The following is a 24,558-nucleotide window of genomic DNA, read 5'->3' as shown; positions in this document are numbered from 1 at the left end:
CCGATGCCCTCGGACACCATGTTGGAAAAGAGCAACCAAGACGACGGCCACGTGGTAGTGGCGTCGACGACGACGACGACGACGGGCGCGTTGGGTGCCATCGGCGGCACGCGCAAGGACAGCAGCAACGGCAGCGCCAGCCACGACGACGGCGGCGGCGGCGATGATGTCCAGAGACACCAAGACAGAGAGGCGCGGCTGCGCGCGATCCGGCGCAAGATTGACTGGGCCATCATGCCGCTCATGTTCCTGTGCTACTTCTTGCAGTTCCTCGACAAGGTGCTCGTCAACTACGCCAACATCATGGGCATGTCGGAGAGCCTGCACTTCCGGGGCGACGACTTCTCGTGGATGGCGACGGCCTTCTTCATCGGCTACGCCGTGGCCGAGCTGCCGCAGGGGTTCCTGATCCAGCGGTTCCCCGTGGCCCGGGTGCTGGGCGTCAACGTGGTGCTCTGGGGCGTCACCATCTGCTGCACCGCGGCGACGCAGAGCTTCCCCGGGGCGGCGGCCGTGCGCACCCTGCTGGGCATGTTCGAGGCCGTCATCACGCCCGCCCTCATCATGATCACGTCGCAGTGGTACACGCGCCGGCAGGCGACGCCGCGCACCGGCGTGTGGTACTGCGGGCTGGGCGTCGGGCAGGTCGTGGGCGGCTTCATCTCGTGGGCGGCGCAGACGGGCAGCAGGCGGCATGCCTCGTCGTCCTCGACGCTCGAGGGCTGGCGCGTCATGTTCCTCGCCGTGGGTGTCTTCAACCTGCTCGTCGGCGTCGCGGTGCTGCTGCGCATGCCGTCGGGCGTGCGGGCGGCGCGCTTCCTCGCCGACGCGGACAAGGCGCTGCACGAGGAGGCGCTGGCGCGCGACCACGGCGGCGGCGATGGCGACGGCAACGGGCCCAAGGTGTTTGTCGCGTCGGGCATCGTCGAGGCGCTGCGCGACGTGCAGGTGTGGCTGCTGTGCCTGGCCACGGTCCTCATCGTCATCCCCTCGGGCATCATCACCACCTTTTCCGCGACGCTCATCCGCGGCTTCGGCTACCCGCCCGACGTGGCCGCCCTGCTCAACATGCCGTCGGGCGTCGTCTCGGTGCTCGCCACCCTGCTCGGCACCTTTGCCATCCTCTACGACCTGCCCCGCTGGCTGGCCATGTGCCTGCTGCTGGTCCCGACCATGGTCGGCGCCGGGCTCATCTCCTTTTACGCCGAGCGCTCCCAGGCCGGCGCCCTCGCCGGCATCTACCTCATCAACTTTGCCGTCGCGCCCCTCGCCCTCGTCTACGCCCTCGTCGGCGCCAACACCCGCGGCTACACCAAAAAGGTCACCACCAACGCCGCCGTCGCCGTCTCCTTTTCCGTCGCCAACATCATCGGGCCCCAGACCTTTCGCGCCGCCGACGCCCCCGGCTACCTGCCCGCCAAGATCACCGTCTTTGCCGTCTGCGGCGGCTCCATTGTCGTCGCCGTCCTGCTGCGCCTGCTCTACGGCTGGCGCAACAAGCGGACCGCTGCCGGCGGCGGGGGGCTCGACGCCGTGGACCAGAGCCAGAACCAGAACCAGACGGACAGGGCGAGCCCGGCGTTTTATTACGTGTACTGAGTGAGCGAATCTACTGCTGTTGCTGGTGCTGCAGGGCACGCCGGGGAGTGTAGCGTGTACTCGAGACCACATAGGATTGTACATGTAAGCGTGCCTGTCGAGCTGCAGACTGCAAGTGAGCAAATCGCCTGCCAGGCGACCCATTGTGCGCCCACATGATATCACGTCGTTGGCAATAGGCATCACGTCGTTGGAGGCTTCCCACCCGCACTAAACGTGGGGGAACGTACCGTATTGTCGCACAACGGACGACGTCCGTCAGTCTCAGACCCCGACAAGTCGACCACGCACGCAGACACCGCAATGACATCACAAATGGCGTCGGAGAGGACTGACAAGCCAATGCTGCTTAGCACTCGACAATGCCATGTCCGTTGCGTCGCCTCCTGCACGGCGCTGTGCGCCCTCTTTCAGAGGGGTGGCCGGGCGATCATCCCCGCAGACTTACACGGACGTGCCCAGACAAGAAGACCCTGGCCAGAGCGGCCTCGCTTGCTTGGCAGGGAGGGATCAGGGTACTGTACGTAGTGGGCTCAGGTGGAATCAATGACCGGGAAGAGTGTGGATGGCCGTAGGCACTAGAGCCGCCGGGCCACAAAGATAGATGTTAAACATTAAAATGAAATGCATAGTACGTTGGCTACGTCGGGGGTAGTGGATGGTGGCGGCGATGCTTTGCGACGGAGCACGCTGGCGCCCCGTTGGACGAACCGCCGCGCTGCACGGGAACAGAGCGGGCCTGCCGTCCGACATAGGTAGACTTGCCAGCGCTTTCTTTTGCGCGCGCTGGGCGTCTGTCTTGGCGCACCGACAACGCCGACGTTTGCGATCCGCCAGCGCGCCATCAACGAGCCAAGCGGGCTGCCGTCCGAACAAATACCTCCGCGGTCACCTATGATGCGATGCTACACCCACTGTAGATACCTCATGCCCAGTGATCTTTTGCAGGGCATGCCGTCGTTCCAGAGGCGGTCTATGTGCGCGATCGACAGCGGGGCCACTGCCGGCCGGCCAGCCAGTTCAGGCATGCAGGCAGGCCCCGTCTGTCGTCTCAGATCCGGTCCGCGGGACTCGGCCGAGGCATGGAGGCGATGCGCGGTTCCGACGCAAGCGCTCGTCGCATCGAGGCGGTCGCGCAGCAGCAGCAGCAGCAGCAGCAGCAGCAGCGCCGCAGACTCATCAAGCCGGCCACGCACGCCAGCGCGGACAGATGCACCAGCGGCAACCGGCATGATCTGATACCGGGGCCTCCCCGGCTGGTACGTGTCTCAGAGCATGCGGAGGGCAGCTCTTGGACCGCCGCTGCGTACATGTATTTCTTCCTACTCGTACGGCACGACGTGTGAGCGTTTCGAGGTGCTGGGCGCAAGACCACCGCGGGGTTCTCGATCCCGTCCTAAAGCCCGCTGCCGATGAGGGTCTCGGACGGGCATCGACGCTGTGTCGTCGCTCCGTCCGTCTCTTTGTCTCGTGAACCCGTGTGCGACGCGCCCACCCTCCGCCACGCGAGACGTCTGTCGGCCTCCATTGGACAATGCATGCTGCGGCGGCACCCAGACACCAGATGGGGCTGAGACATTGGCGATCGGCTGTCACCTGTCATGGGCCGCGCATCTGGATATCGGGACCTTGAAACGACGACACGACACCCTGACGGCCGCCGCAGACCCTACAGTGCATGAGTGCCTACAGTACAGGTACCCTACCTTAGTAATACGTACCTACGAAGGTAGCGGGAGGCGGAGGCACACATCCCAGGCGATGCCCAGTGGTGGCCCCCGCGCTCCACCGCAAGCAAGCCCACGGCAGGATGCCTGTCCGGGCAGCCCCCCGCGCCCCGATTCGCCTGCTGATGCCGTCCAGCTGGGTCGCCAATAATAACAGAGATGGGTGGACTGGCGGCGGCTCTCGGGGGCGATCGAGCTGGCGCCCAGCGATTGGCAGCGTCGCAAAAAAAAAAGAGAGAGAGAGATTCATGCCCCCAGGGTCCCTAACCTAGTACTAACCTAAGCGATGGGGGTCTCGGCGAGCTGCCAGGACGACCCTCGTTGCGTTCGCTGCGCCGGATTCATGCGTGCGTTTGCGCTGCCGCGAGCGTGTCTCCACGGAGACGACATTGCATCGCCATGCCACGGAACGTCTAGCAGTGTTCAGTTCGGCGGTCTCCGCGCACACGCATAGGGTAGCCCGTCGCGTCGCGGGGTCCGGTGGGAGGGGGAGCATGGAGAATCGAATTGCGACGCAGAGCCTCCCGTCCCGTCCACAAGCTCAGCCCCCCCCACAACGGGCAGAGTGGCGCCGCTAACCACCTACACTGTAGGCGACGTGCTGCACTTTCGCACTTTGCACGCACTGAATAACCTAAGCCCCGTCCGTCTCCGATCCGACGCGGCGCATCGACGCTTGCCAGCCAGCCCGCCGGCCAGGCCAGGCCAGGCCCCGTAGACCGGGAACCCTGGATCACGGGCCCCGGCTGCACCAAAAAGATTGGAAAATGCCCACCGGGAGGAATCGTGTCCGCAGCGTCGCACCGCGTTGCGTCTTCTTGCGTCGCCCGCCCGCGGTTCCGATTTGCCTGTCGACTCGCACCCGCGTCCACTACCTTGGCCATGGCATGCCGGGCTGGCTGGCACCTGAGCCTCCCCCGTGCCGTGGGCGCTGCTCGGAATGGAAGCGTGGACCCCCCACGCCGCCCTACACGAATTGGTGCATAGGGCAGTACAGTAGGCCGCCCCAGACGCAGCCGCCACACACTGCGGTGCGGCGGCGGCCGACTGCTTCGAGAAGCCTTGCGCGACCTGCTGCCCACGGCACACGCACACGCACACGACAAAAACGACACGAGGGGGCACGAGCACGGAAGAGGGGAAGCCCGGCCATCGCGTCCTCAGCCCCTTTTGCGACGGCTGCAGTCGGCCGTTGGCCGTCGTCGAAGCACACGGGGCACGCACGGCGCTCTCGGGGCACTGACGGGGAAAGGGCAGGTCAAGAGAGACGGACGGACGGACCATGTTCGGATTGGATGCGATGCGATGCGATGCGATGCCATGATGCCGCTGTGATGTGTGTGGCCGGAGACTCGACGGCCGCCGCCGCTCTGGGAAGTCGCCTGCGCTCGCTGGCGGACGGGCCGCGCGATGCCTGGCGGGTCGGGTCTATCTTGGGAAGTATAGGTGGTGCTGGTGGACGTGGACGGCCCGCGGGCTGCCCCAGCGGGCGGCGCGAGACGGCGGCGGCGCGGATGCCCATTAGTTGGCATAATGGACCGCTCTACGACGACAAACGAACGAGGCGAGCAGCCCACCCGACGGGGCCTGCTCCCCGGCTCGTTGCAAAGTTCCCCTTGTCTTGCCCGTCCGGTCGACTAGTCGCAAATCGCAATGGGCTCCCTGGGGTGGGTGTCTATGCGATCAAGCTCTCCCCCGGGGAGTGAGTAGTGTAGTAGATGCCGCCCGCGGATGAGAGAATCCGGGCGGCCAGGCAGGCAGACGCATTTGCGCCGGGCTCGCCTCGCGCTCCGTGTGCCCCCTTTTTCAACGGCCGCCGCCCTCCTCCGCGCGTCCTGTCCGATCGAGTCTCCTCATCCTGTCCTACTTCCGGCCGGCTGGGTGCAATACAGGACATCTGAAGCGGCGCATCGTGTGAGACGCCTTGGGGATCCTGGCCGCAGGGAACTCGTACAAAGGCACGCCAACCCGCCACGTGTGACCGACGACACACACACACACACAGACGGAGGAAACACACAGCCGACCGACCAACTACTCACCATGCCGTCCAAGATTGCATCGCCCATCGAGCCGCCGGCCACGGTCGTCGTCACCGGCGCCAACGGCTTCATCGCGCAGCACTGCGTCGCCGCCCTCCTCGCCGCCGGCTACCGCGTCGTCGGCACCGTCCGGTCCGCCTCCAAGGGCCGCGCCGTCGCCGAGACGCACGGCGCGCACCCCAACCTGTCCACGGTGGTCGTCGAGGACATCACCTCGGCGCAGAGCTACCTCGCGGCCCTGGGCTCGCTCTCGCCGAGCGCCGTCCTGCACCTGGCCGCGCCCTTCCACTACAACGCCACCGACTTTGAGCACGACCTCATGGTGCCCTCGGTGCGCGGCGCCACGGCCGTCCTCGAGGCCGCCGCCCAGATCAAGAGCGTGGCCCGCGTCGTCCACACCAACAGCTTCGCCTGCATCTACGACGCCGCCGCGGGGCCCTCGCCGGGCAGGACGTACACGGCGCGCGACTGGAGCCCCCTGACGTACGAGGACGGCGTGCGGGCGGCCAACGCGCCCACGGCGTACCGGGCCAGCAAGACGGCGGCCGAGAAGGCGGCGTGGCGCTTCGTCGACGAGGACCGCCCGGGCTTCGACCTCGTCAGCCTGTGCCCCGGCATGGTGTTCGGGGCCTTCCTGCCCGGCGCGCGCCCGCGCTCCATCGACGGGCTCAACACGAGCAACCTCCTCGTGTGGGCCGCCGTGTCGCCCGGCAGGGACGCGCCCGTGCCGCCGACCAAGGCGCCCGTGTGGGTCGACGTCCGCGACGTGGCCGACGCGCACGTCCGGGCCCTGCGGGTGCCCGAGGCCGGCGGCGCGCGCTTCCTGCTGGGCCAGGGCGTCTACTGCAACCAGGAGCTGGCCGACGTCGGCCGCCGCGTCGCCACCAAGTTTGCCGACCGCATCCCCGTGGGCGAGCCCGGCCGCCGCGAGAGCCACACGCACTTTGGCGTCGACGCCAGCGACACGGAGCGCGTCCTCGGCATCCGCTGGCGGGGGCTGGACGACTGCCTGGGCGAGCTGCTGCCGCAGCTGTTTGAGATGGAGCGGAGCCAGCAGCAGGCGTGAGCCATCGGGACCGCGTCCCATGTACATACATACTTGCCTATCCCCACCGCGTGGCCGGCAGCGGGTGCATCTGTAACTTTGTAGCGATAATGACTTTATGATCGGACCGTGGTGGCGAAACCGATGGCGGTGAAGGCGGCTGATGCCGGGTGTCACGGCAACTGCAATGAAGCGGCGGCGACGTGATGAATGACCAAGGAGCGAGTGAGGGTGCGTGTGAAGGTGAGAGGAGTGCGTGCGTGGCTGGTTGTGAGCCCGAGAGATTGGACGTGACATGCGCATGAGACAGGAGCTGAAGAGCCACCGCCCCCGTTGGTGGACCGTTGACAGCCGCATCTGTCAAACTCGGCGTCCCGATCGGAGGAGGGCCCAAAGAGTCTCAGAGTAGGGGCCGTGCGTGCACTGTGGCCGCGCCGTGTTCGCCCCGCACCCGCCGCGCGCGCCGCACAGTGCCAACCCCGTCCACGTCTTGCGTGCGCGCGCGAATCCTTCTTCCCAAACCTTGGCCGACCCCGAATGCGACCCTGGCGGTACGCAGCCAACAAAGCGAAGAGGGCAGCTGTCAAGGACCCCCCCCCCCCTTTCCCCCCTCTCCGCATCTGTCGCCGGTCACGAGTCTCCAGGACCAAAAAGGGCCCAGGGTCCGTCCCCTCCGCCGCCGGCCGCCGCCCACACCCAAGCTACGGGGGCCAGACTGTGCCCTCGACTCGTCGTCGCCTAAACGGCAGAGAACCCGCAGCAGCAGCGTCCCGCCCTCTTGGCCCTGGATGAATGCGTGAATGACCGGGCAGCATCCCTGGACCGGACCGGCAGACTGAGCTCGATCGACAGGACGATACCATGGACACGGGCGGCGCAGCGGCACCGCCGCCGGGGCGGTCGACGACTGCCGCGGCAACGGCGGGCCCGCGGGTCGCCGGCATCGCCATCACCAACGACGGCACCGAGAGCGGCGCGACCAACGTCAACGGCCACGGCACCGGCGCGGGTGCCGGCGCGGCGGCGGGCCACCACTCGGCCGTCTCGCCCGTCGCCTCGTCCAAGCCCAAGCAGCGGCGCGTCACCCAGGCCTGCGACTACTGCCACCAGCGCAGCATCCGCTGCCGGCCCTCGGGCGACGGCGTCTCGTGCGCCAACTGCCGCGACTTTGAGCAGCCCTGCACCTATCACCGGAAGCCTCGCCGGCGGGGCGTCCAGCCTCGATCGTCGACGGCGTCCTCGAGCGGCCCCGGCGGCGGCCCGGCGCGTGGAGGCGGAGGCGGAGGAGGCGGAGGAGGAATGGGAGGCTCAGGAGGAGGCGGCCCCGACGAGCCGATCCCCCGTCCCGCCTCCGGGCCGACGCCGCCCTCGACGACGCCCAACTCGGTCGGCTCCGCGGCGGGCGGCGGCTCGCGTCCCGTCTCGGTCCCCTACCGCGGGCCCAACCACCACGCGGCCGCGGCGGCCTTTGCCCGTCCGCAGCAGCACGACGTCTGGGAGGCGCCGCGCATCGCCTCCCAGGCCGTCATCGTCGACCTCGTCGAGCTCTACTTTGAGCTCGTCTACCCCATCTTCTGCTTCTTCCACCAGCCCTCGTTCACGCGGCGCATCTCCCGCGCCGACTACCTCACCAGCCGCCCGCTCTTCGCCAACACCATGGCCGTCTGCGCCCTCGTCAGCAGCCGCATCCGCGACGGCTCCGTCACCAACCCGCGCTGGGACCTCGACTCGCTGCGCGACCCGCCCCCGGACGTCTTCTACGCCGAGGCCAAGCGCCAGCTCATCGACATCAGCCCGGACTCGAGCCTCAACGTCCTGCGCGCCCACGCCATCCTCGCCATCACCGCCATCCAGAACAGCCGCATACGGGACATGCACCAGCACCTCGGCACCTACCACACCCTCGTCGCCATGGACGCCCTGCACGACGAGTCCAACTGGCCGGCCGGCATCGGCGTCATCGAAAAGGAGGAGCGGAGGCGGCTGGTGCGTACTCTGATCCGTGCTCTTCCCCAACATGAGTGCTAACCGCGGTCCAGTTTTGGTCCATCTACACGCTCGACATCTACACGTCGGTCGTGTGGGGAGGCATCATCCGGTCGCGCGAGCAGCTGTCCAACGTGGCGTACCCGATGGAGGTCGACGACGAGCTCATCGAGGACGGCAGCGTGCCCGACGCCGACCACAGCCCCAACTCGGTCAGCTCCACGTCGACGCGCCGGGCCCTGACGGTGCGTTCCGACTGCTGGCTGTCCGGGTGGAACTTCATCACGGACCTCTACCGGGTGCTGGAGCACGCCCTGACGCGCTTCCGGTACCACAGCAACCGCTCGCGGCGCCAGTCGTTTCTGCACGAGATCTTCGAGGACAAGTCGACGAGCGTGACCGAGGCGTCGGTCCGCGACAGCGTCCTGCAAATGTACCTCAACCTGCCGGCGTGCTTCAAGGAGACGCCGCAGCTCACGTACAATGTCAAAAAGGACCTCTTCGGGTACCAGGCCGCCAACATCACCGGCAGCCTGCAGCTGGTGCGCATGGTGCTGTTCGCGGCCGGCGGGGCCAGCATCGGCGAGCGGTGCCAGATCGTCAGGGAGGTGGTCGACGCCTTCGTCTCCGTGCCCGTCAGCTACCTCGTCGCCATCAGCACACCGCTGCTGCACCACCTCGGCGGCATCGGCGCCTTCCTGGGGTCCGTCTTCGAGGAGCCGCTCAGCGAGGCCGACTACAGCCAGGTGCGCGACATCATGCTGTCGCTGGCGCAGCTGCTCGAGAGCCTCGAGGCGGTCCACCACTCGGCCAGCGCGAGCGAGCGGCTGCGCTCCCAGGTCGCGCGCATCGACGAGTTTATGGTCTCGCAGCGCCAGGCCGCCGCCGCCAACGCCGCCGCCAACGCCTCCGCCGCCGGCCCCGTGGCCATGCCGCCCAACCGCCGGCCGCTGGCCCCGCCCCAGGCCGTGGCCGCGGGCTCGTACCCGCACATGGGCGGGCCCGAAATGGCCGACGGCTGGTCCTTTCAGGTGCCTGCGGAGATGCTGGGCGAGCTGAACTGGAGTTTTGAGTTTGGGCAGACGTGGAACGCGCAGGTCTAGGGGGGTTGCCCGGCGTGGTTTGCGTGACGTGGTTTGCCTGACGTGTGGTTTGGACGGCGCGGTCTTTTTAACGGTTGGTCACGGGTTGGACGGGGTTGGACGGTAAACGAAGCAATGTTTCATCCTTGGTCCACGGTTGTACAAGGTTTAAAAAAAAGGAAAGCACTTTTTATGCTTGGTTACATTACAGGGTTCGGACGGTAAAAGAAGCACTCTTTCAAGTTGATCACGGGGTCGGACGTTGAAACAGAGCACTCTTTTTCCATTCAACAGGCAACGGCGGGATGTACGTAACGGATACCCTGCTCATGAGTGAACGAGCTCCTCGTCGACGTGTCCCCCCCGCTTGCCCACGCTCTCGTTGGAGGCGGTGCTGCCCGTGGCGTGGGCGCGGCCGTCGACCTCGTCGAGCAGGCGGCGGGCGGCGACGGCGACGTTCCCGCCGGCCTCGTCGATGCGGCGGCGGTACTCGGCCATGTTCTTGCCGACGAGGGGGCTGTCGCTGGTGAAGAGCAGCGAGACCTCCTCGAGGGAGCGACCGGCGACCTCGGGGTAGAAGAGCCAGATGATGGGGAGGACGACGAAGTTGACGGCGCCGAAGAAGAGGTAGGTGCCGTAGCCGAGCCTGTCGAGCATGATGGGGATGAGGAACTGCGTCATGCCGCAGCCCGTGGCCCAGCCGAAGATGGTGAAGCTGTAGCCCTTGGCGCGGATCTCCTGCGGCCAGATTTCGGTGCCGTAGATCCACACGGGGATGATGTTGAACATGGTGAAGAACCTGAGAGTCTGTCAGTACGACATTGCATGATGTTGTGCGTCACGGGCTGTTCGGACGCACCATGTGTAGATGAAGACAAACGAGGCGGCGGCGGTGCCGAGGCGCGACGACTTGTCCGGGTCCGTGGCGGCGGCGTCCTCGCTCGTCTTGATGAGGGCGGCGACGAGGAAGAGGCAGACGGCCTGGATGATGAAGGAGGTGAGGAGGCTCTTGACGCGGCCCATGCGGTCGATGACGAGGGCGGCGGCGGCGGTGCCGGGGACGCCGACGGTGTTGACGAGGCCCGACAGCCAGAGCGACTTGAAGGCGTCGAAGCCGGCGAGCTTGAAGAGCACGCCGGCCCAGCCGACGATGGCGAGGATGCCGGACCACTGCTGGATCCACTGCAGCGCGAAGCCCATGAGGGCGCGCCGGCCCAGGTGCAGCTTGCCCGAGTAGCGGCCGCCGAGCGTGATGTTGACGAGGTTGTTGCGGCGCTGGTGCGTGGCCTCGACCATGGCGTCGATCTCGTCCACCTCGCGCTTGACGAGCGGGTCCTCGGGCGACACGTCGCCGCGGAGCTTGCACAGGATGTCGATGGCGTCGCCGCGGCGGCCGTTGGCGATGAGCCAGCTGGTGCCGTCAGATGTGTTCGCATGACGGTGACCACGTGAGGTGCGCATGAATTGCGCGTGGGGAGGGGAGGGAGACTCACCGTGGCGACTCGGGCAGAAACGGAATGGCGGCGTCGACAATGAGCAGCGGAATGACCATCCAGCCGAGGGGGAAGCGCCAGCGAAACTCGAAGCCCGTGTCGCGGATGCCAAAGTTGATCCAGTACGAGATGACGATGCCGAGGTAGTTTGCGACGAAGACGAGCGAGAAGCTGGAGCCGCGGTCGTGGGAGCGCGACAGCTCGCTGACCCAGGGCAGGATGATGGCGTTCATGAAGCCGATGCCGATGCCGGCGATGACGCGCGCGCAGATGAACATGTTGGCGTTTTGGCTCGCGGCCTGGAGGGCGGCGCCGAGGATGCCGAAGAGGGTGCCGATGAGGGTGCCGCGCTTGCGGCCGATTTTGTCGCCGACCCAGCCTGAGGCGGATGAGCACGAGGAAACCGAGCGTGGGAACCATTAGAGCGGAGGGAAGAATACTCACCGCCGACAAAGCACGCCCACATGGCGCCAAAGTAGTAGGCAGCGGCGAGGCCGCCCTGCTTGGTCGAGTCGGTGACGACGTCGTCGTGGCCTATGCCGGCCATGGCGATGAAGCCGGGCGTGGCGCTGACGGTGCCGTAGACGCCCTGGTTGTAGCCTGCGCGGCGTGAGCATCGGCCGCGTCAACGGTCTGGGTCTGGGGAACGCGCCGTCGACGTACCCTCAAAGATGAGCGCCGTGGCGGCGACGAGGTTGATGATGAAGAGCAGCGCCCTGCCGGGCAGGTGCCGCCAGATGGTGAGGCCGGCCATGGCGGCGGACGACGGACGATGCGGACGATGCGGACGATGCGATGAGGAGGTACAGAGATGGACGGATGAGGAGGAGGAGGCGGAGGAGGAGAGCGGCGGGAGACGGCCGCGGCAGAGGTAGATGGACGGACGGACGACGGTCGCACCGCTGGGGCAAAACACGAGGCGAGGCGACGCCAGATAGAACGGCTCTCGAAGCGAGGAAACCCCCAAGGCAACGCCAGTAATAAATCACGTTGCGACCCTGACCTGCGTTAGCTGCCGGGCGGCCCAATGGACGCGGCCGTTGCAACAAGGTAGTGGAGCGGGAAATGCACTTGGGCAGAGGCAGCGGGAACGGCACGAACGATGAGATGGGCCTGCGCGGCCGGAAGTGCGCCGAGCAGCGGCTGCAGGGTCTTGTGTGTGTGTCTCTTTTTTTTTCTCTCTCGCGTTCGTCTTGCCGGTCGTTTGCACACGGCGGAGGGGAGGCGGCCGTGCACACAGCTATATACCACACATACATACAACATTCTTTTTTTTTTTGTATAGCATGGATGCTTACAAACTACGTACAAGATTCATTGCACGTCTGCGCAGGCCAGGGCATGGCGGCAATGGCATGGCATGTGTGGAATGGGTACGGCAGACACGGCATGGCCTGGCAGGGCTGGCTGGCTGGCCGAGGCCATGTTTGGAACCAACGCTCCGCTCCCTCCCCGCTGCCCGTGGGGAACGGCGACGAACTCTGGCGCAGCGAGGCCGGACCGGCTGCGCGTGCGGTGGGCAGCGGTGGGCTGCGGTGGGCAGCGCCGGGGCATTGTCGCTCGCTCGAAGGGTGCGCGCTGGAGGCGACCTCGGCGGGTGAGGAGGGATGAGGAACGGGAGATTCCGCGGAGGAGGGACAGGGAGCGGCGTGTCGTGTGTTGTTGGGCCTGGGGGCTGCCGCATGAGGACGTCGTTGTTTGTCTTGTTGGTCTGTCTGTCTCTGTCTGTCTGTCAGTCAGTTGACGGGCGGGACCACCTCTGCCCGCCTGTCTGTCATGTCTGCAGGAGCAGGGCAGGCAGGCAGCCAGTCATCCGGTGCAGGAGCGGGAACGGGAGCAGACCCGTGTGGGCGGCGCGAACTGGCCCGGGCACGGCTCACGCATGATGATGGGTCAGAGATCATGGATCATGCAAGTGTGAAATGTGGGACGTGCAGGGCAGGCAGCGCAGGCAGGGCAGGCAGCGCAGGGCAGACACAGCAGGGGTCGCGGGGCGGTGGATCTCGCATCATCTGCCAGCATCGACCCTAGCCCAGGCCATGGGTTGGGCGCTGGGGTACCACAGGCGGGGCAGCGCAACGGCCAACGTTGGCCCTGCAGCCCACAGTGGTGTTTTCCAGCTGGAGGGGCAGAGGCTGATGCACAGAGCAGAATTGCCTGCAGAAACGTTCAGTGGCGCCCAGCGTGCGCTCCGTGCGTGCGCTGTGGCACGCCGGTGGGCCAGCTGCTGGGCGCCGCGGTCCACTGGCGCTGGGCATTGGCTGGGCACTGGCTGGGCACTGGCTGGGCGCTGGCTGGGCACACCGACACCAGATGCGTGCGCTGCAAATCCAAGACGTCTGTTGGTGGCGCCCGTCGTCGTTGGTGGCACCCGCTGTTGGTCGTCGGCCCCCAACCTTGAAGACGGGATGTGGACTGCCGCTGGATCCCATCCCGGCATGGTTGCAGCTGGCAGCATGCATGCCGCGTGTGTGTGTGGCACATCGTCCCCGGCCGATGGATTGACGTGTCTGGGGCACCGCTGCCGTGCCGCATCCCGTGGGGGGGACGCGGCGATCCCGCATGGCGATTGAACGCATGGCGACAGATCACTGGTGGCAGTCCGTCCTCTCACCGCAGCAAATCGGCCTCGCTGCTGAGCGGCCAAGTGCCCGAGACTTGGGGGCGGCTAAAGGGGTTCAGTTGTGCGGCGCGCAATGGCACCGCTTATGCGTTTTCCCGACCGGCCGCTTACACGACGTGTCCGCAGAGCGCTCCAGCCTACAGCCTATACTAGGCTACTGGCAGCGCAATGAGCGCCGTACAGCGCCGTGCACGCAGCTAGCCGGCTGCTGTGCATGCCTCGCCAGCGGTCGCTGGCTCTGTGTCTGGGCAGTGGCAGTGGCGAGCACGCTCCCGTGACCTGCCCGAGCGCAGTACTGCGTTCGCCGTGCCACTCAGGCGTTTAGGCGTTGATGCCCAAGCTGCTTCGTCTTGTCCTCCCATTGCCAGCCGGACCGAAACTACCGGTCTTTGTGGCGACGATGCTCAACCACGAAACGCATTTGGGTTTTTTCCTTTGCGACGGCAAGAAAAAAGGACGCTGGCCGCAGAGAACAGCCGCGGGCCCTCCACAGGAATTGATTGATCACGCGGGCGATCCCAATGGCTCTGGATTGAGTCGCCCTTGGCCCCTTGTCTCGCCCTTATATCTGACGCCAGGCTCGTAGCTCGCTCCTTTCGCTCCTTCCTGGCGCGAGCACCTCGGCGGAAAACACCACACAGGATTCTGGCCTCTCCGCCTTTGTACAAATCTTGCCTCTCGTCACCTCCTTGACCGCGCGAGCACCAATCCCCTCCCACCTCGCGCGTGAGCAACCGCCCTGCAGCGACGACGCCCTCGCCGCCATGGGCTCCATCGACCACGACCCAGCGGCCGCGGCGGCGCAGGCACCCCCTGACGGCGACTCCGGCGGCGGCGCGGCGCTCGACCTCACGGTGCTCGGCCTCAACTCGGGCACCTCCATGGACGGCATCGACTGCGCGCTGTGCCGGTTCCGGCAGGCGTCGCCCGAGGCGCCGATGCACTTTGAGCTGCTCGCGTACGACGAGGTGCCGCTCGAGCAGACCATCAAGCGGCGCGTCATGAAGATGATCTTGCACAACTCGACGACGCCCGAGGAGCTGTCCGAGGTCAACGTGCTGCTGGGCCACACGTTTGCCGATGCCGTCGACGCCTTCTGCGCCAAGCACGGCGTCGACCGCGCGTCCATCGACGCCATCGGCTCCCACGGCCAGACCATCTGGCTGCTCAGCCTGCCCGAGCCCGGCCAGGTGCGCTCCGCCCTGACCATGGCCGAGGGCTGCTTCATCGCCGCCCGCACCGGCATCACCACCGTCACCGACTTCCGCGTCTCGGACCAGGCCGCCGGCCGCCAGGGCGCGCCCCTCATCGCCTTCTTCGACTCCCTCGTCCTGCACCACCCCACCCGCCTGCGCGCCTGCCAGAACATTGGCGGCATCGCCAACGTCTGCTTCATCCCCCCCGACGGGCCCGACGGCGCCCTCAGCGACGCCTTTTTCGACTTTGACACGGGGCCCGGCAACGTCTTCATCGACGCCGCCGTCCGCCACTTCACCGGCGGCGAGCGCGAGTTCGACCGCGACGGCGCCATGGGCCGCGCCGGCACCGTCGACCAGGCCATGGTCGACGAGTTCCTCGCCACCCACCCCTACTTCGCCCGCGACCCCCCCAAGACGACGGGCCGCGAGGTCTTCCGCGACACCGTGGCCCACGAGCTCATCGCCCGCGGCGAGCAGCGCGGCCTGTCGCCCGACGACGTCGTCGCCACCATCACCCGCATCACCGCCCAGGCCATCGTCGAGCACTACCGCCGCTACATGCCCACGCAGTACGGCCCGCTCGCCGAGATCTTCATGTGCGGCGGCGGCGCCAAGAACCCAAACATCACCGACTACCTGGCGCGCGCCTTTCCCGACGCGCGCATCGTCATGCTCGACGAGGCCGGCGTGCCCGCCGACGCCAAGGAGGCCATCACGTTCGCCTGGCAGGGCATGGAGGCCATTGTCGGCCGCAGCATCCCCGTGCCCGACCGCGTCGAGACGCGCCGCGGCTACGTGCTCGGCAAGGTGAGCCCGGGCCGCAACTACCGCCGCGTCATGCGCAAGGGCATGGACTTTGGCGCCGGCCGCGACCACCTCGAGCCGGTGCGCGAGCTGGTCAACCACGTCAACGGCAAGGTCTTTGAGGGCAAGGCGTGAGGCCTTTTTCCATTCTCCACCAGCCTTTTTTCCTTTCATTTGCTTCTCCACAGCCCGGGCCTGCATGTACGATGCATACGAGACATGAGCATCTCGAGTACTCTAATGATAGCGTTGCGCCGTCGTGCGTATCAATCAAGACTGTGATGTGAGCACCGAGACTGATGTTGAGTAGAACCAAGACTGGATTGTGTAGAACCAAGACTGTGATGTTGTTGTCCTGCGCATCATGCATGCGTGACCTGCAAGCGAATGCGGTCGGCGCACGTGGCCGTCCCTTGGCATCGACCTGGGGGAGCCTCACGCGCAGGCCGGGTACGAGAGCCGCGGCTTGTACCGCCTAGGCTTGGTCGGTCCCGCTGCGGCTGCGGTTCAGAGGGCGTCGTGATCCATGCAGAACAAACGACACGCGGCAGGCAGCTCTGCAACGCAATCCTCTGCGGATGGGATGCTGCCGTGCCATAAAGAGCGCGGCCGGTGCTCGGCTTCGGATTCTCGACGGCACGGCTCGAGGCTGGAGAGTGAAGACTGCGAGAGCCAGGGCAACAACAGCAGCGCGCAATCGCATTCATTAGACAGCCAAGCGCCCTCGCATCTACGTCGTCTTGCCTCGGCATGGACGAGAAGCATCAGCCCCCGCGACGGCCCGCTCGGCCCCCATGGCCCGCTCGACTGGCGGCGAGGAGGCTCGTCCAGGCCGGCGCCGTCGCCCTCGCCGTCTGCTGGCTCGCGTTCCACCTCGTCTCGGGCGTCGTGCCGCAATGCCTCGCGAAGCGGCACGACGGCGGCGGCGACGGCGGCCTGCTGCTCTCGTACCCGGGCGAGCGCATCAAGTGGCGGCCGTGCGGGACGGTGCGCGGGCGCGGCCTCGAGTGCAGCGCCATCGACGTGCCCATGGACCAGTTCAACAGCAGCAACAACGAGGGCGGCAAGAGCTTCCACATCCCGCTGGTGCGGCTGCGCGGGCGCAACAACGCGACGCGCAACCTCGTCATGAACCCGGGGGGGCCCGGCGGGTCCGGGTTCGCGCTCATGTACGGGGACGGGCCGGAGCTCAGCGCGCTCGTCGACGAGCGCTTCCACATCCTGTCGTTTGACCCGCGGGGGGTCAACTCGTCGCGCCCGCTCGCCAGCTGCTACCCGGACCAGGCGACGCGCGAGGCCATGGCCAACCCCAACGACGGCGACGACGCGGCGCGCGAGAGCCCCCGGCGCTACGCCTGGACGACAAACTACGTGCGCGCGTGCGCCGACGCCATGGGCGAGCACGGCCGCTACGTCAACACGCCGCAGACGGCCGCCGACATGAACTCGATCCTCGACGCCGTGGGCCAGCGCGACATGGTCTACTGGGGGCTGAGCTACGGCAGCCTGCTGGGGCAGACGTACGCGCAGCTGTTCCCCGAGCGGTGCGCGCGCGTCATCGTCGACGGCGTGGCCGATTTGTTTGAGTGGTACGAGGCGCCGCTGCTGCTGGCCGACTTTACCGACTCGCAGCGCGTGCTCGACGGCTTCTTTGACGAGTGCGTCAAGGCGGGCGCCCGGTGCGCGCTGTCGCCGCTGGCCGGCGGTAGCGGCGGGGGCTCCGGGTCCGGGTCCGGGTCCGGGTCCGGGTCCGGGTCCGGGTCCAACCCCCACTCCGGGTTCGAATCCGGGCCTGCCCCCGCAGCCGTCGCGCTCCGGGCCAAGGTCATGGCCTTCCTCGAGCGCCTCAGGACCGACCCCCTCCCCGTCTACGTCAACGCCTCCACGTACGGCGTGCTCGACCACAAGGCCATGTGGCTGTCGGGCGTGTGGCGGCACATGTACGCGCCGAGCGGGTGGGCGCAGCTGGCGGACCGGCTCGCGGCCATGATGACGTCGCCGACGACGCCGGCCGACAACGCGACCGAGGCGTTCCTCGCCTACGGGCGCGGCGAGCCGCCGGCGTTCCGGCCCGTGGGCGAGGCCACCGACCTGGTCGAGCTCAACGACGGGCGCGTCGGGCCCGCGCACTTTGGCGCCGTGCGCGGGCGCGAGGCCCTCAACGCCGTACTGCTGCCCTTTTACGCGACGCACGCCTTTGCCGTCTCGCACAACCGCATCAACCACGCGCGCCAGCAGTGGCCGCTGCCGCGCACGCACGCCTTCCGCCCGCAACGCCGCACCCGCATCCGCACCGCCCACCCGCTGCTCGTGCTGTCCACCACGTACGACCCCGTCTGCCCGCTGCGCTCCGCCCGGGTCGCGCGCGACGCCTTTGACGGCGCCCGCCTCGTCGAGGTCCGCGCCTACGGCCACTGCTCGCTGGCCATGCCGTCGCGCTGCGCCGTGAACCACGTGCGCGCGTACCTCTTCGACGGCACGCTGCCCGCCGAGGACGTGCGCTGCGACCCCGACGGACGGTACTTTGAGCGGCCCGAGGAGGTGGTGGCCGGGGGGGTTCATGCGAGGAGAGGCGGCGGCGGCGGCGGCGGGGAGGCGGATGTGCGAGCGGCGCAGCTGGCGCTCGCGAGGAGCTCGACGTGGGCTCGCTGGCGGTGGTGATAAACCCCGATGCGGGGCGCGCTGAAGAATCCATAGACGGAGGTGTCTATCGTCGGCTTCGGCATTTCTGCAGGTCGAGATGGTATGGCACCATGATGCATGGCGACGGGCGCGTATCCATGACGTGTTCCGGGCTGCCGCTCTAAACAGACACACGGGGACGGACAGGAAGGAATGAAGCGAGGGCGTAGTATGACTATTGGATAACTATATCCCGATTACCAAGATTAGTCTTCCAACTCTATACAAGCACGCACTCTCTTAGTCATAGGCATGCTTTGCGTCGCGGATAAACTTGGGTGTCGACATCTAAACACTAGGCCAGTAAGTTAGCTCGCAAGGTTCCCCGTCAAGACCGGTAGAAAACTCCCGCACCATTTCCGAACCGTACGCCGTCACGTACACGGCTCTCACGGGTACTCAGGTAAGAGTGCAGTCAGTCTTGGTCAATTGATCTAAACGCAAGGTCTTGTTCATTCAACCCTGAAGCTTGCAGGTCCGAGCTTCTGAGTCGCCTGCGCAGCAGCACCAGACCTTGTACCCCGCCACACGGGAAAGTTACGTGCAGTCTCATTGCCGCCTTGACATGACACTTGCGACCGTGACATTTTGGTTATATCATACTGCGACGCATCTAGCATCATATGGCTCAACACTTTCGATCGTAGATTTAGAGTAGCTTAATAAGGAATACAGCTATTATACAGCATTCCTTGCGCTCGAGAGCTTTGGGAATGGGCTTTCGGGGTCAGTTCCCTCGGACCGGACCGGGTATATCACTCAGTTCCTATGGTCAAGGCTAGCCATAAAAGGGGACCGTCTCCCCCGTTATATCATACAACGAACCTAGGGATAAATACTGTTTGCAAACTCGAATACACGAGCATCCATCAGACGTAAGATACTACAGCTCCAAGTCGGCAGGGGAGCCTCGAAGCTGATTGATTTTGCACAGGCACATCACTCACCGAATCAATGGCCAAAGTCGTCACTGCTCTCGCTCTTTTCGCCTTGGCTGTATCGGCTTCACCACAAGACCCCCACCCACGTCCTCCGGGGCTGTGTGCGTCTAAACTCTGCAATCATTGTCGGGACCTTTGCAGCCAGGGTAGTTCCCATTGCATAGAAGGATGCTACGAAAAGTTCACCAATACAGCCTGCATTGACGCCCAATATGCGGCTCACGATATTACACAGTGTGACGCCAGATCTACCAACGACAAAGCCAGAAAGCTTTGTCGTGATTGTCGTAACTGCGTACAGAATTCCTGTATCTGCTGGCGCGACAAGTGTTACGAGGAATGCTTGCATTATAGCTAATTCGGTTCCGGTTCCGGATTGATTGGCAGTGCTTTTCGACGATGGGATGGGGGAAAGGATTCTAGATATCTGCCGGGAGAAAAGTTTTGCAATAAATTTTTTCTTCTTCACATATTCGGAATGAGTATTGTCCGGACGAGACAGGAATGTTTTGGCCGCACAAACGATGCTCTCATCTTGAAACTAGAATGGAACCACAGTTTCAACGCGGCTGCTGCGCTCAATGGCAGGGCTCAATCTGCTCGAGAGACATGGGTCCGCACGATGCCATGACATGGAACCCACCCATCGTTATAGTGACGAAGATGCTCGCAGAGCAGTGCCGGTGAATAAATCAGATGATGGGGGAAAATGGAGAGCTGCAGTGCTGATGATGCCTTTCGTGTCTCGCGTCGGGCCCTTGTCCCGTCTTACGCGGCGACTCGCCGACTGAGTCAACAGGCGCTGCGCAGCAGGCAGGCAGGCAGGCAGACGGTGCAACGCTGGACTATTTAACCTTGCGGTGCTGCCAGAGCGCTGGGCAAGACGTAAACGCAAATCGCCCACATCCCGGGGTCGGGTCCTCACCATGTCCGACCAGCTGCGCGTCTCCGACGCCGACGCGGCGCGGCTGCTCGCATCGCTCCCCGTGTCGCAGCCCGCGCGCGCGCGCCGCAGCACCGAGGGCAGCGAGCACATCGTCTGGTTCGTCAACGACGACATGGTTCTGCGCGTCCCGGTGGTACACGACGGCGACGACGACGACGACGACGACGGACTGGAGGCGCTGCGTCGGGAAAAGGCGCTGCTCGACGTGCTGCGCGCCGAGGCCGAAGCAGCGCACGCGCCCCCCCAAGTGCGGGACGCCATCCCGGAGATTCTTGCCCTCGGCACCTCCATCACGACGACGGCGACGCATCAGGGCAGCGGCGGGCAGAGGCGGTGGGCGTACGCGCTGTGTCGCAGGGCGGCGGGCGTGTCGGTGGAGGAGGCGCCGCCGGGCGCGGTCACGGCGGAGACGGAGCGCGGGCTCGCGGCGCTGCTGGCCGTGCTGGGGCGCCGGCCGGTGCGGGACGCGGCGGAGCGGCTCGGGTACCCGCCCGCGGACGAGCGGCGCGACCGCGAGCTCACGGGCACCGCGGCGCAGGCGTGGCGCAGGCTGCGGGACAGGAACCAGCTCGGCGCGCTCGCCGGCGTCGACTTTGAGGGGTACCTCGCGGCGGCGGATGCGGACATGGAACCGCCCGCGGGAATGTCATTGTCGGGGGATACGGAGGGAGTGGAGGAGGAGGAGGAGGAGGAGGAGGTGCTGTCGCACGCAGACCTCAAGGGCGAGCACATCTTCATCGACGCCGCCACGGGCCGGCTCGGCGGCGTCATCGACTGGAGCGACGCGCGCGCGGCGGCGCACCCGGGGACCGACGTCGGCGGGCTGGCCATCTCCCTCGGGGCGGCGGCGGCGGCGCGGGTCGGCGCCGGGGCGGGGCGCAACCCGGCGGCCGTGCGGAGGGGGCTGCGGGTCGCGCGGTGCGAGGCCGTGGAGCGGCTGGACGCGGTGCTCAACGCGGGGGACGACTCGCCCGAGGGGCTGGTGCGGCGGCAGCTGGCCCGGGCGCTGGAGGGGGTGGGCCCGCTGGAGCTAGATGCCGCGGGGGTGGGCCGGCTCGGAGGTGGTGTCTGAAGCCACCCGACGGGAGGTAGTCAGACGCTGAGGATGATGCCCGTACACTTCGTACTCGCAGCAGGTACCAACGCAGATCAGCACGGCCGAGTGCCTATGACGAGGCTGACCGCGTGTCCGTGGCGGCGATTGAAAATCAGCGATGCTGGTGAGCGTATGATGCATTCCGCTCAATTGGTAATCAGCCACGGCCGGAGCTTACAAGTCCGCTAAAGCCGGTGGTGCCTCCGGGGGTCTTCCACTGGAAGACGTCCACAGGTGGCCCAGCGCCTCAACTGCCGCGTTCACTCAGAGGCCTGTCTCGATGACTTCATGGCCTCGCTGCCAACGCGCCTCATCCAACCTCACCTGCCCGATCACATCCATAAAGCCAGGCTGCTCATTGTAATCCTGCCAGTGAGCTCGACGACCACGACATCTCCCCTCCCCGCGATCCATCATGGCCACCCTCGCAAAGACAATCGTCGCCACCGGCGTCTCCTCTGGACTGGTAGCCCCCCCCCCCCGCCTTTCAAATGCTTCACCACCAACTCAGCACCGAGCTAACCGGCTCCCCAGGGCTTCGAGGCCGTCAAGCAGCTCCTCGAGCAGGCCCAGCCGTACCGCATCGTCCTCGGCGCGCGCGACACCGCCGCCACCGCCGCCGCCTTTGACCGCCTCGTCTTTGACCGCGCCGCCAACCCCCTCACCGTGCTGCCCCTCGACCTCGCCGACCTGCGCGCCGTCCGCGCCTTTGCCGGCCGCGCGCTCGAGAGCGTCGACGCCATCGACTGCCTCTTGCTCAACGCGGGCGTGAGCAAGGGCGCCGAGGGGCCCGGCCCGCACGGCTCGCGCTGGTGCGAGGCCGCCGTCGTCAACCACTTTTGTGCGCCGCCGCCGCCCACCCGCCCGCCCGGCTTCCGCCTCTGATGAGCTGTGCTGACGCTTCAAAGCCCAACACTACCTCGTGCACCTCCTGCGGGAGAAGCTCGTGGCGTCGCGCGCGCGCATCGTCGTCGTCTCCTCGGGCGCCGTCCGCAACGTCCCCGATCCAAGTAAGCGGCACCTGAACTCGCCCGGATCATTGCAGTGGGCAGCGCGCTGACACCCCCAGGCAAGCTGGAGCAGGACCTCGCCGCCGGGTCGGGCGCGCACTTCCGCGCCATCTACTCGGAGAGCAAGTTTGCGCAGCTGCTCGGCGCGCACTGGTGGCGCCGCCAGCTCGAGGGCCGGTGCCGCGTCGTCGCCGTCTCGCCCGGCCTCATCCCCGGCACGGGCCTCGGGCGCTCCACCGGCCTCAAGCCGTCCATGGACATGCCCGACGCCAAGACGGTCCCCGAAGGTATGTCCCCTCATGCGTCCCGCGGGCCCGGCTTGCGTGATGAACTTGGTGTGCTGACGACGGACAGGCGCGGCGAGCATCCTGGCGGCGCTCACGCGAGACGACTTCCCCGAGGACCCGGAGCGCATCTTCCTGACGAGCTGGGGCGAGTGGTGGAGCAAGGACGTGTACGGCAACAGCCTGGACAGGGCGCTGCAGGACAAGTGGTGCCCGAGCAGGGAGGAGCTGGAGAAGGAGGCGGGCATTTCTTCCTAGACCGGGGATGACAGTATACAGTGGGTGGGCGTACAAGAGTGGTCTCGTGTCACAAAGCACATTACGCATATCACGAGAGTCACATGGCAGCTCCGCTAGGGTGCCCCCTCGATGCAAGAACAACGCCTTTGGACGGGCCCCGTCATCAGAAAGTAGCAACCTCGTTTCTGTCAAAAGATGGCAACGCCGTTGGGCGGACTGGCCACTCCTCCCGGAACCTCGTGACGTGTCAGCAAGCGCCGCCACTGCATGCTCGCGGCAGAAACTTACATTCAGCGGCACGCTGCTAAAGAAGAAGGTGTACCGCCTCCGCCTGGCGCACTCTTCGCTCAGCCGCTCGAGGTCAAACAGCTCGCCGATGGGCATGCCCCAGCCCGCCAGCAGCCACTCGTGCAGCCGGTGCTCGGGGTCCTGGCACGGCCACGCCTCCATGGCCGGCTGGTCGCCGGCGACGGCCGCGAACGACTCGTCCCAGAGCCAGCGCAGCGTCGCCTCGGACGACTCGACGCCCACGGCCGGCGGCACCTCGTGCGCCGCGAGGGCCCGCCGCGCGGCGTCGTCGAGCGCCCGGTACGCGCGGTTCCAGCCCGTGCGCAGGAACAGGATGTCGCCGGGCCGGAACGCCGCGACGCCCTGGCTGGCGGCCACCTGCCGCAGCGTCGACACGGGGATCGAGACGGTCGAGAAGGGCTCGATGGCGATGCCCCGCGCGTCGGCCCACGCCGCGTAGTCGAGCAGGACGCCGCGGCCCACGATGCCGCCCTTGTCCACCCACGCTGGGCGCGCCAGACGTCAGTCGGCCGCGTCGCGACCAGAGAAGGGATGGGGAAGGAAGCGACGCGAGGTGAGAAGACGCACCGTGGATGCCATTGACCGTCGTGGTGCTCAGCTCGCGCTGCGTCGCGCCGTTGAAGAACAGGCGCTCGCGCTGGAAGCCAAAGTGGCGGAAGCCGTCCCACTGGGAGCTGCTCTGCGTGTTGAGGGTGAGCTCGTCGTCGTTGACGCAGCGCGGCGCCTTCTCCACGAGGGCGTGCGCCAGCGGCCGCCGGCCGAAGCACGGCGGCGCCATGCTGTCGAGCGGCCAGTCGGTGGGCACGCGCGTCCCGTCGACGATCTCGGCCGCCGCCGCGCGCGTCGTCTCGGGCGTCAGCAGGTTGAGCATGCCGCACTCGTCGCCGGCGCCGAAGAGGCCCCAGGCGTTGCCGCGCGGGCCGTCGCGGCGGAGCGGGAGGGCGTCGAACGGCGGTCTGGCCATGCTGCGCGTCTTGATGAGGGGAAGCTGCTGAGCAGTGAGCACTAGGCCGACGTCGATGGTCCAAGACCCCGCTGGCAGCAACGGGCTGCAGTCTAGTTACTGTCTATCCACGTCGCTCATCACCGATGATGTAAACATCTGCTCAGCTGTACGTTGTATCGAAGTGACAGCTCTGCGTCTGCGCACCGCCGACGGCAAGTCTGTACCAAGCTAGGGCATCTCAATACAGCTAAAATACCGTAGACTGACGCTCGGGGATACGGCCTGGCCGTGAAGCATCAGCATCACGCCGTACCGAATCAGTTGCTTCAATCGAATTATTGTATATACGGGCACGTATAATCCGACCACGGTAGACGGACATGCCACGCTCAGAGGCAGGGCCGGCAGCACCTCTGGCCCACGCACCACCAAGGTCCAGATATGCAAGTCGAGCACCAACGTGAAGGACACACCGGCAACCTCGTGCACTGGGAGCAAGTCGTC

General features: G+C 66.5%; 9 protein-coding genes across 9 annotated transcripts; 7 read left to right on the top strand and 2 right to left on the bottom strand.

The window, feature by feature from the left end:
* Positions 1–3: 3 nt before the first annotated feature.
* JDV02_003929 (uncharacterized protein) lies at positions 4–1,599 on the top strand (the record flags this gene model as incomplete). The annotated part of the gene is made up of 1 exon (XM_047985101.1): positions 4–1,599. The coding sequence occupies one exon, from the start codon at positions 4–6 to the stop codon at positions 1,597–1,599; it is 1,596 nt and encodes a 531-aa protein (XP_047841078.1).
* Positions 1,600–5,180: 3,581 nt separating this feature from the next.
* Positions 5,181–6,538, top strand: JDV02_003928 (uncharacterized protein). Its single transcript, XM_047985100.1, has one exon. It carries the CDS (start codon positions 5,370–5,372, stop codon positions 6,432–6,434), a length of 1,065 nt encoding a protein of 354 aa, XP_047841077.1. The 5' UTR covers positions 5,181–5,369; the 3' UTR covers positions 6,435–6,538.
* Positions 6,539–7,121: 583 nt separating this feature from the next.
* Positions 7,122–9,786, top strand: JDV02_003927 (uncharacterized protein). Its single transcript, XM_047985099.1, has 2 exons — positions 7,122–8,399; positions 8,453–9,786. Exons 1-2 carry the CDS (start codon positions 7,275–7,277, stop codon positions 9,500–9,502), a joined length of 2,175 nt encoding a protein of 724 aa, XP_047841076.1. The 5' UTR covers positions 7,122–7,274; the 3' UTR covers positions 9,503–9,786.
* Positions 9,603–12,154, bottom strand: JDV02_003926 (uncharacterized protein). Its single transcript, XM_047985098.1, has 6 exons — positions 12,076–12,154; positions 11,638–11,972; positions 11,419–11,574; positions 10,975–11,353; positions 10,341–10,892; positions 9,603–10,280 (listed from the first exon to the last, which is right to left on the bottom strand). The coding sequence occupies exons 2-6, from the start codon at positions 11,726–11,728 to the stop codon at positions 9,809–9,811; spliced, it is 1,650 nt and encodes a 549-aa protein (XP_047841075.1). The 5' UTR covers positions 11,729–11,972; positions 12,076–12,154; the 3' UTR covers positions 9,603–9,808.
* A 1,834-nt stretch (positions 12,155–13,988) lies between these two features.
* Positions 13,989–15,943, top strand: JDV02_003925 (uncharacterized protein). The gene has a single exon (XM_047985097.1). It carries the CDS (start codon positions 14,362–14,364, stop codon positions 15,733–15,735), a length of 1,374 nt encoding a protein of 457 aa, XP_047841074.1. The 5' UTR covers positions 13,989–14,361; the 3' UTR covers positions 15,736–15,943.
* A 192-nt stretch (positions 15,944–16,135) lies between these two features.
* Positions 16,136–18,561, top strand: JDV02_003924 (uncharacterized protein). Its single transcript, XM_047985096.1, has one exon. The coding sequence runs from the start codon at positions 16,351–16,353 to the stop codon at positions 18,259–18,261; it is 1,911 nt and encodes a 636-aa protein (XP_047841073.1). The 5' UTR covers positions 16,136–16,350; the 3' UTR covers positions 18,262–18,561.
* A 1,573-nt stretch (positions 18,562–20,134) lies between these two features.
* On the top strand, positions 20,135–21,241 carry JDV02_003923 (uncharacterized protein; the record flags this gene model as incomplete). The annotated part of the gene is made up of 1 exon (XM_047985095.1): positions 20,135–21,241. Exon 1 carries the CDS (start codon positions 20,150–20,152, stop codon positions 21,239–21,241), a length of 1,092 nt encoding a protein of 363 aa, XP_047841072.1. The 5' UTR covers positions 20,135–20,149.
* A 262-nt stretch (positions 21,242–21,503) lies between these two features.
* On the top strand, positions 21,504–23,298 carry JDV02_003922 (uncharacterized protein). Its single transcript, XM_047985094.1, has 5 exons — positions 21,504–21,731; positions 21,800–22,106; positions 22,174–22,275; positions 22,335–22,562; positions 22,630–23,298. The coding sequence occupies exons 1-5, from the start codon at positions 21,681–21,683 to the stop codon at positions 22,815–22,817; spliced, it is 876 nt and encodes a 291-aa protein (XP_047841071.1). The 5' UTR covers positions 21,504–21,680; the 3' UTR covers positions 22,818–23,298.
* On the bottom strand, positions 22,977–24,076 carry JDV02_003921 (uncharacterized protein). Its single transcript, XM_047985093.1, has 3 exons — positions 23,676–24,076; positions 23,088–23,593; positions 22,977–23,035 (listed from the first exon to the last, which is right to left on the bottom strand). The coding sequence occupies exons 1-3, from the start codon at positions 24,070–24,072 to the stop codon at positions 22,988–22,990; spliced, it is 951 nt and encodes a 316-aa protein (XP_047841070.1). The 5' UTR covers positions 24,073–24,076; the 3' UTR covers positions 22,977–22,987.
* Between the last annotated feature and the right edge of the window lie 482 nt (positions 24,077–24,558).

The sequence above is a fragment of the Purpureocillium takamizusanense genome, chromosome 3, assembly GCF_022605165.1.
Source record: "Purpureocillium takamizusanense chromosome 3, complete sequence".
NCBI lineage: Eukaryota > Fungi > Ascomycota > Sordariomycetes > Hypocreales > Ophiocordycipitaceae > Purpureocillium > Purpureocillium takamizusanense.
This window is presented reverse-complemented; position numbering and strand designations above follow the sequence as displayed.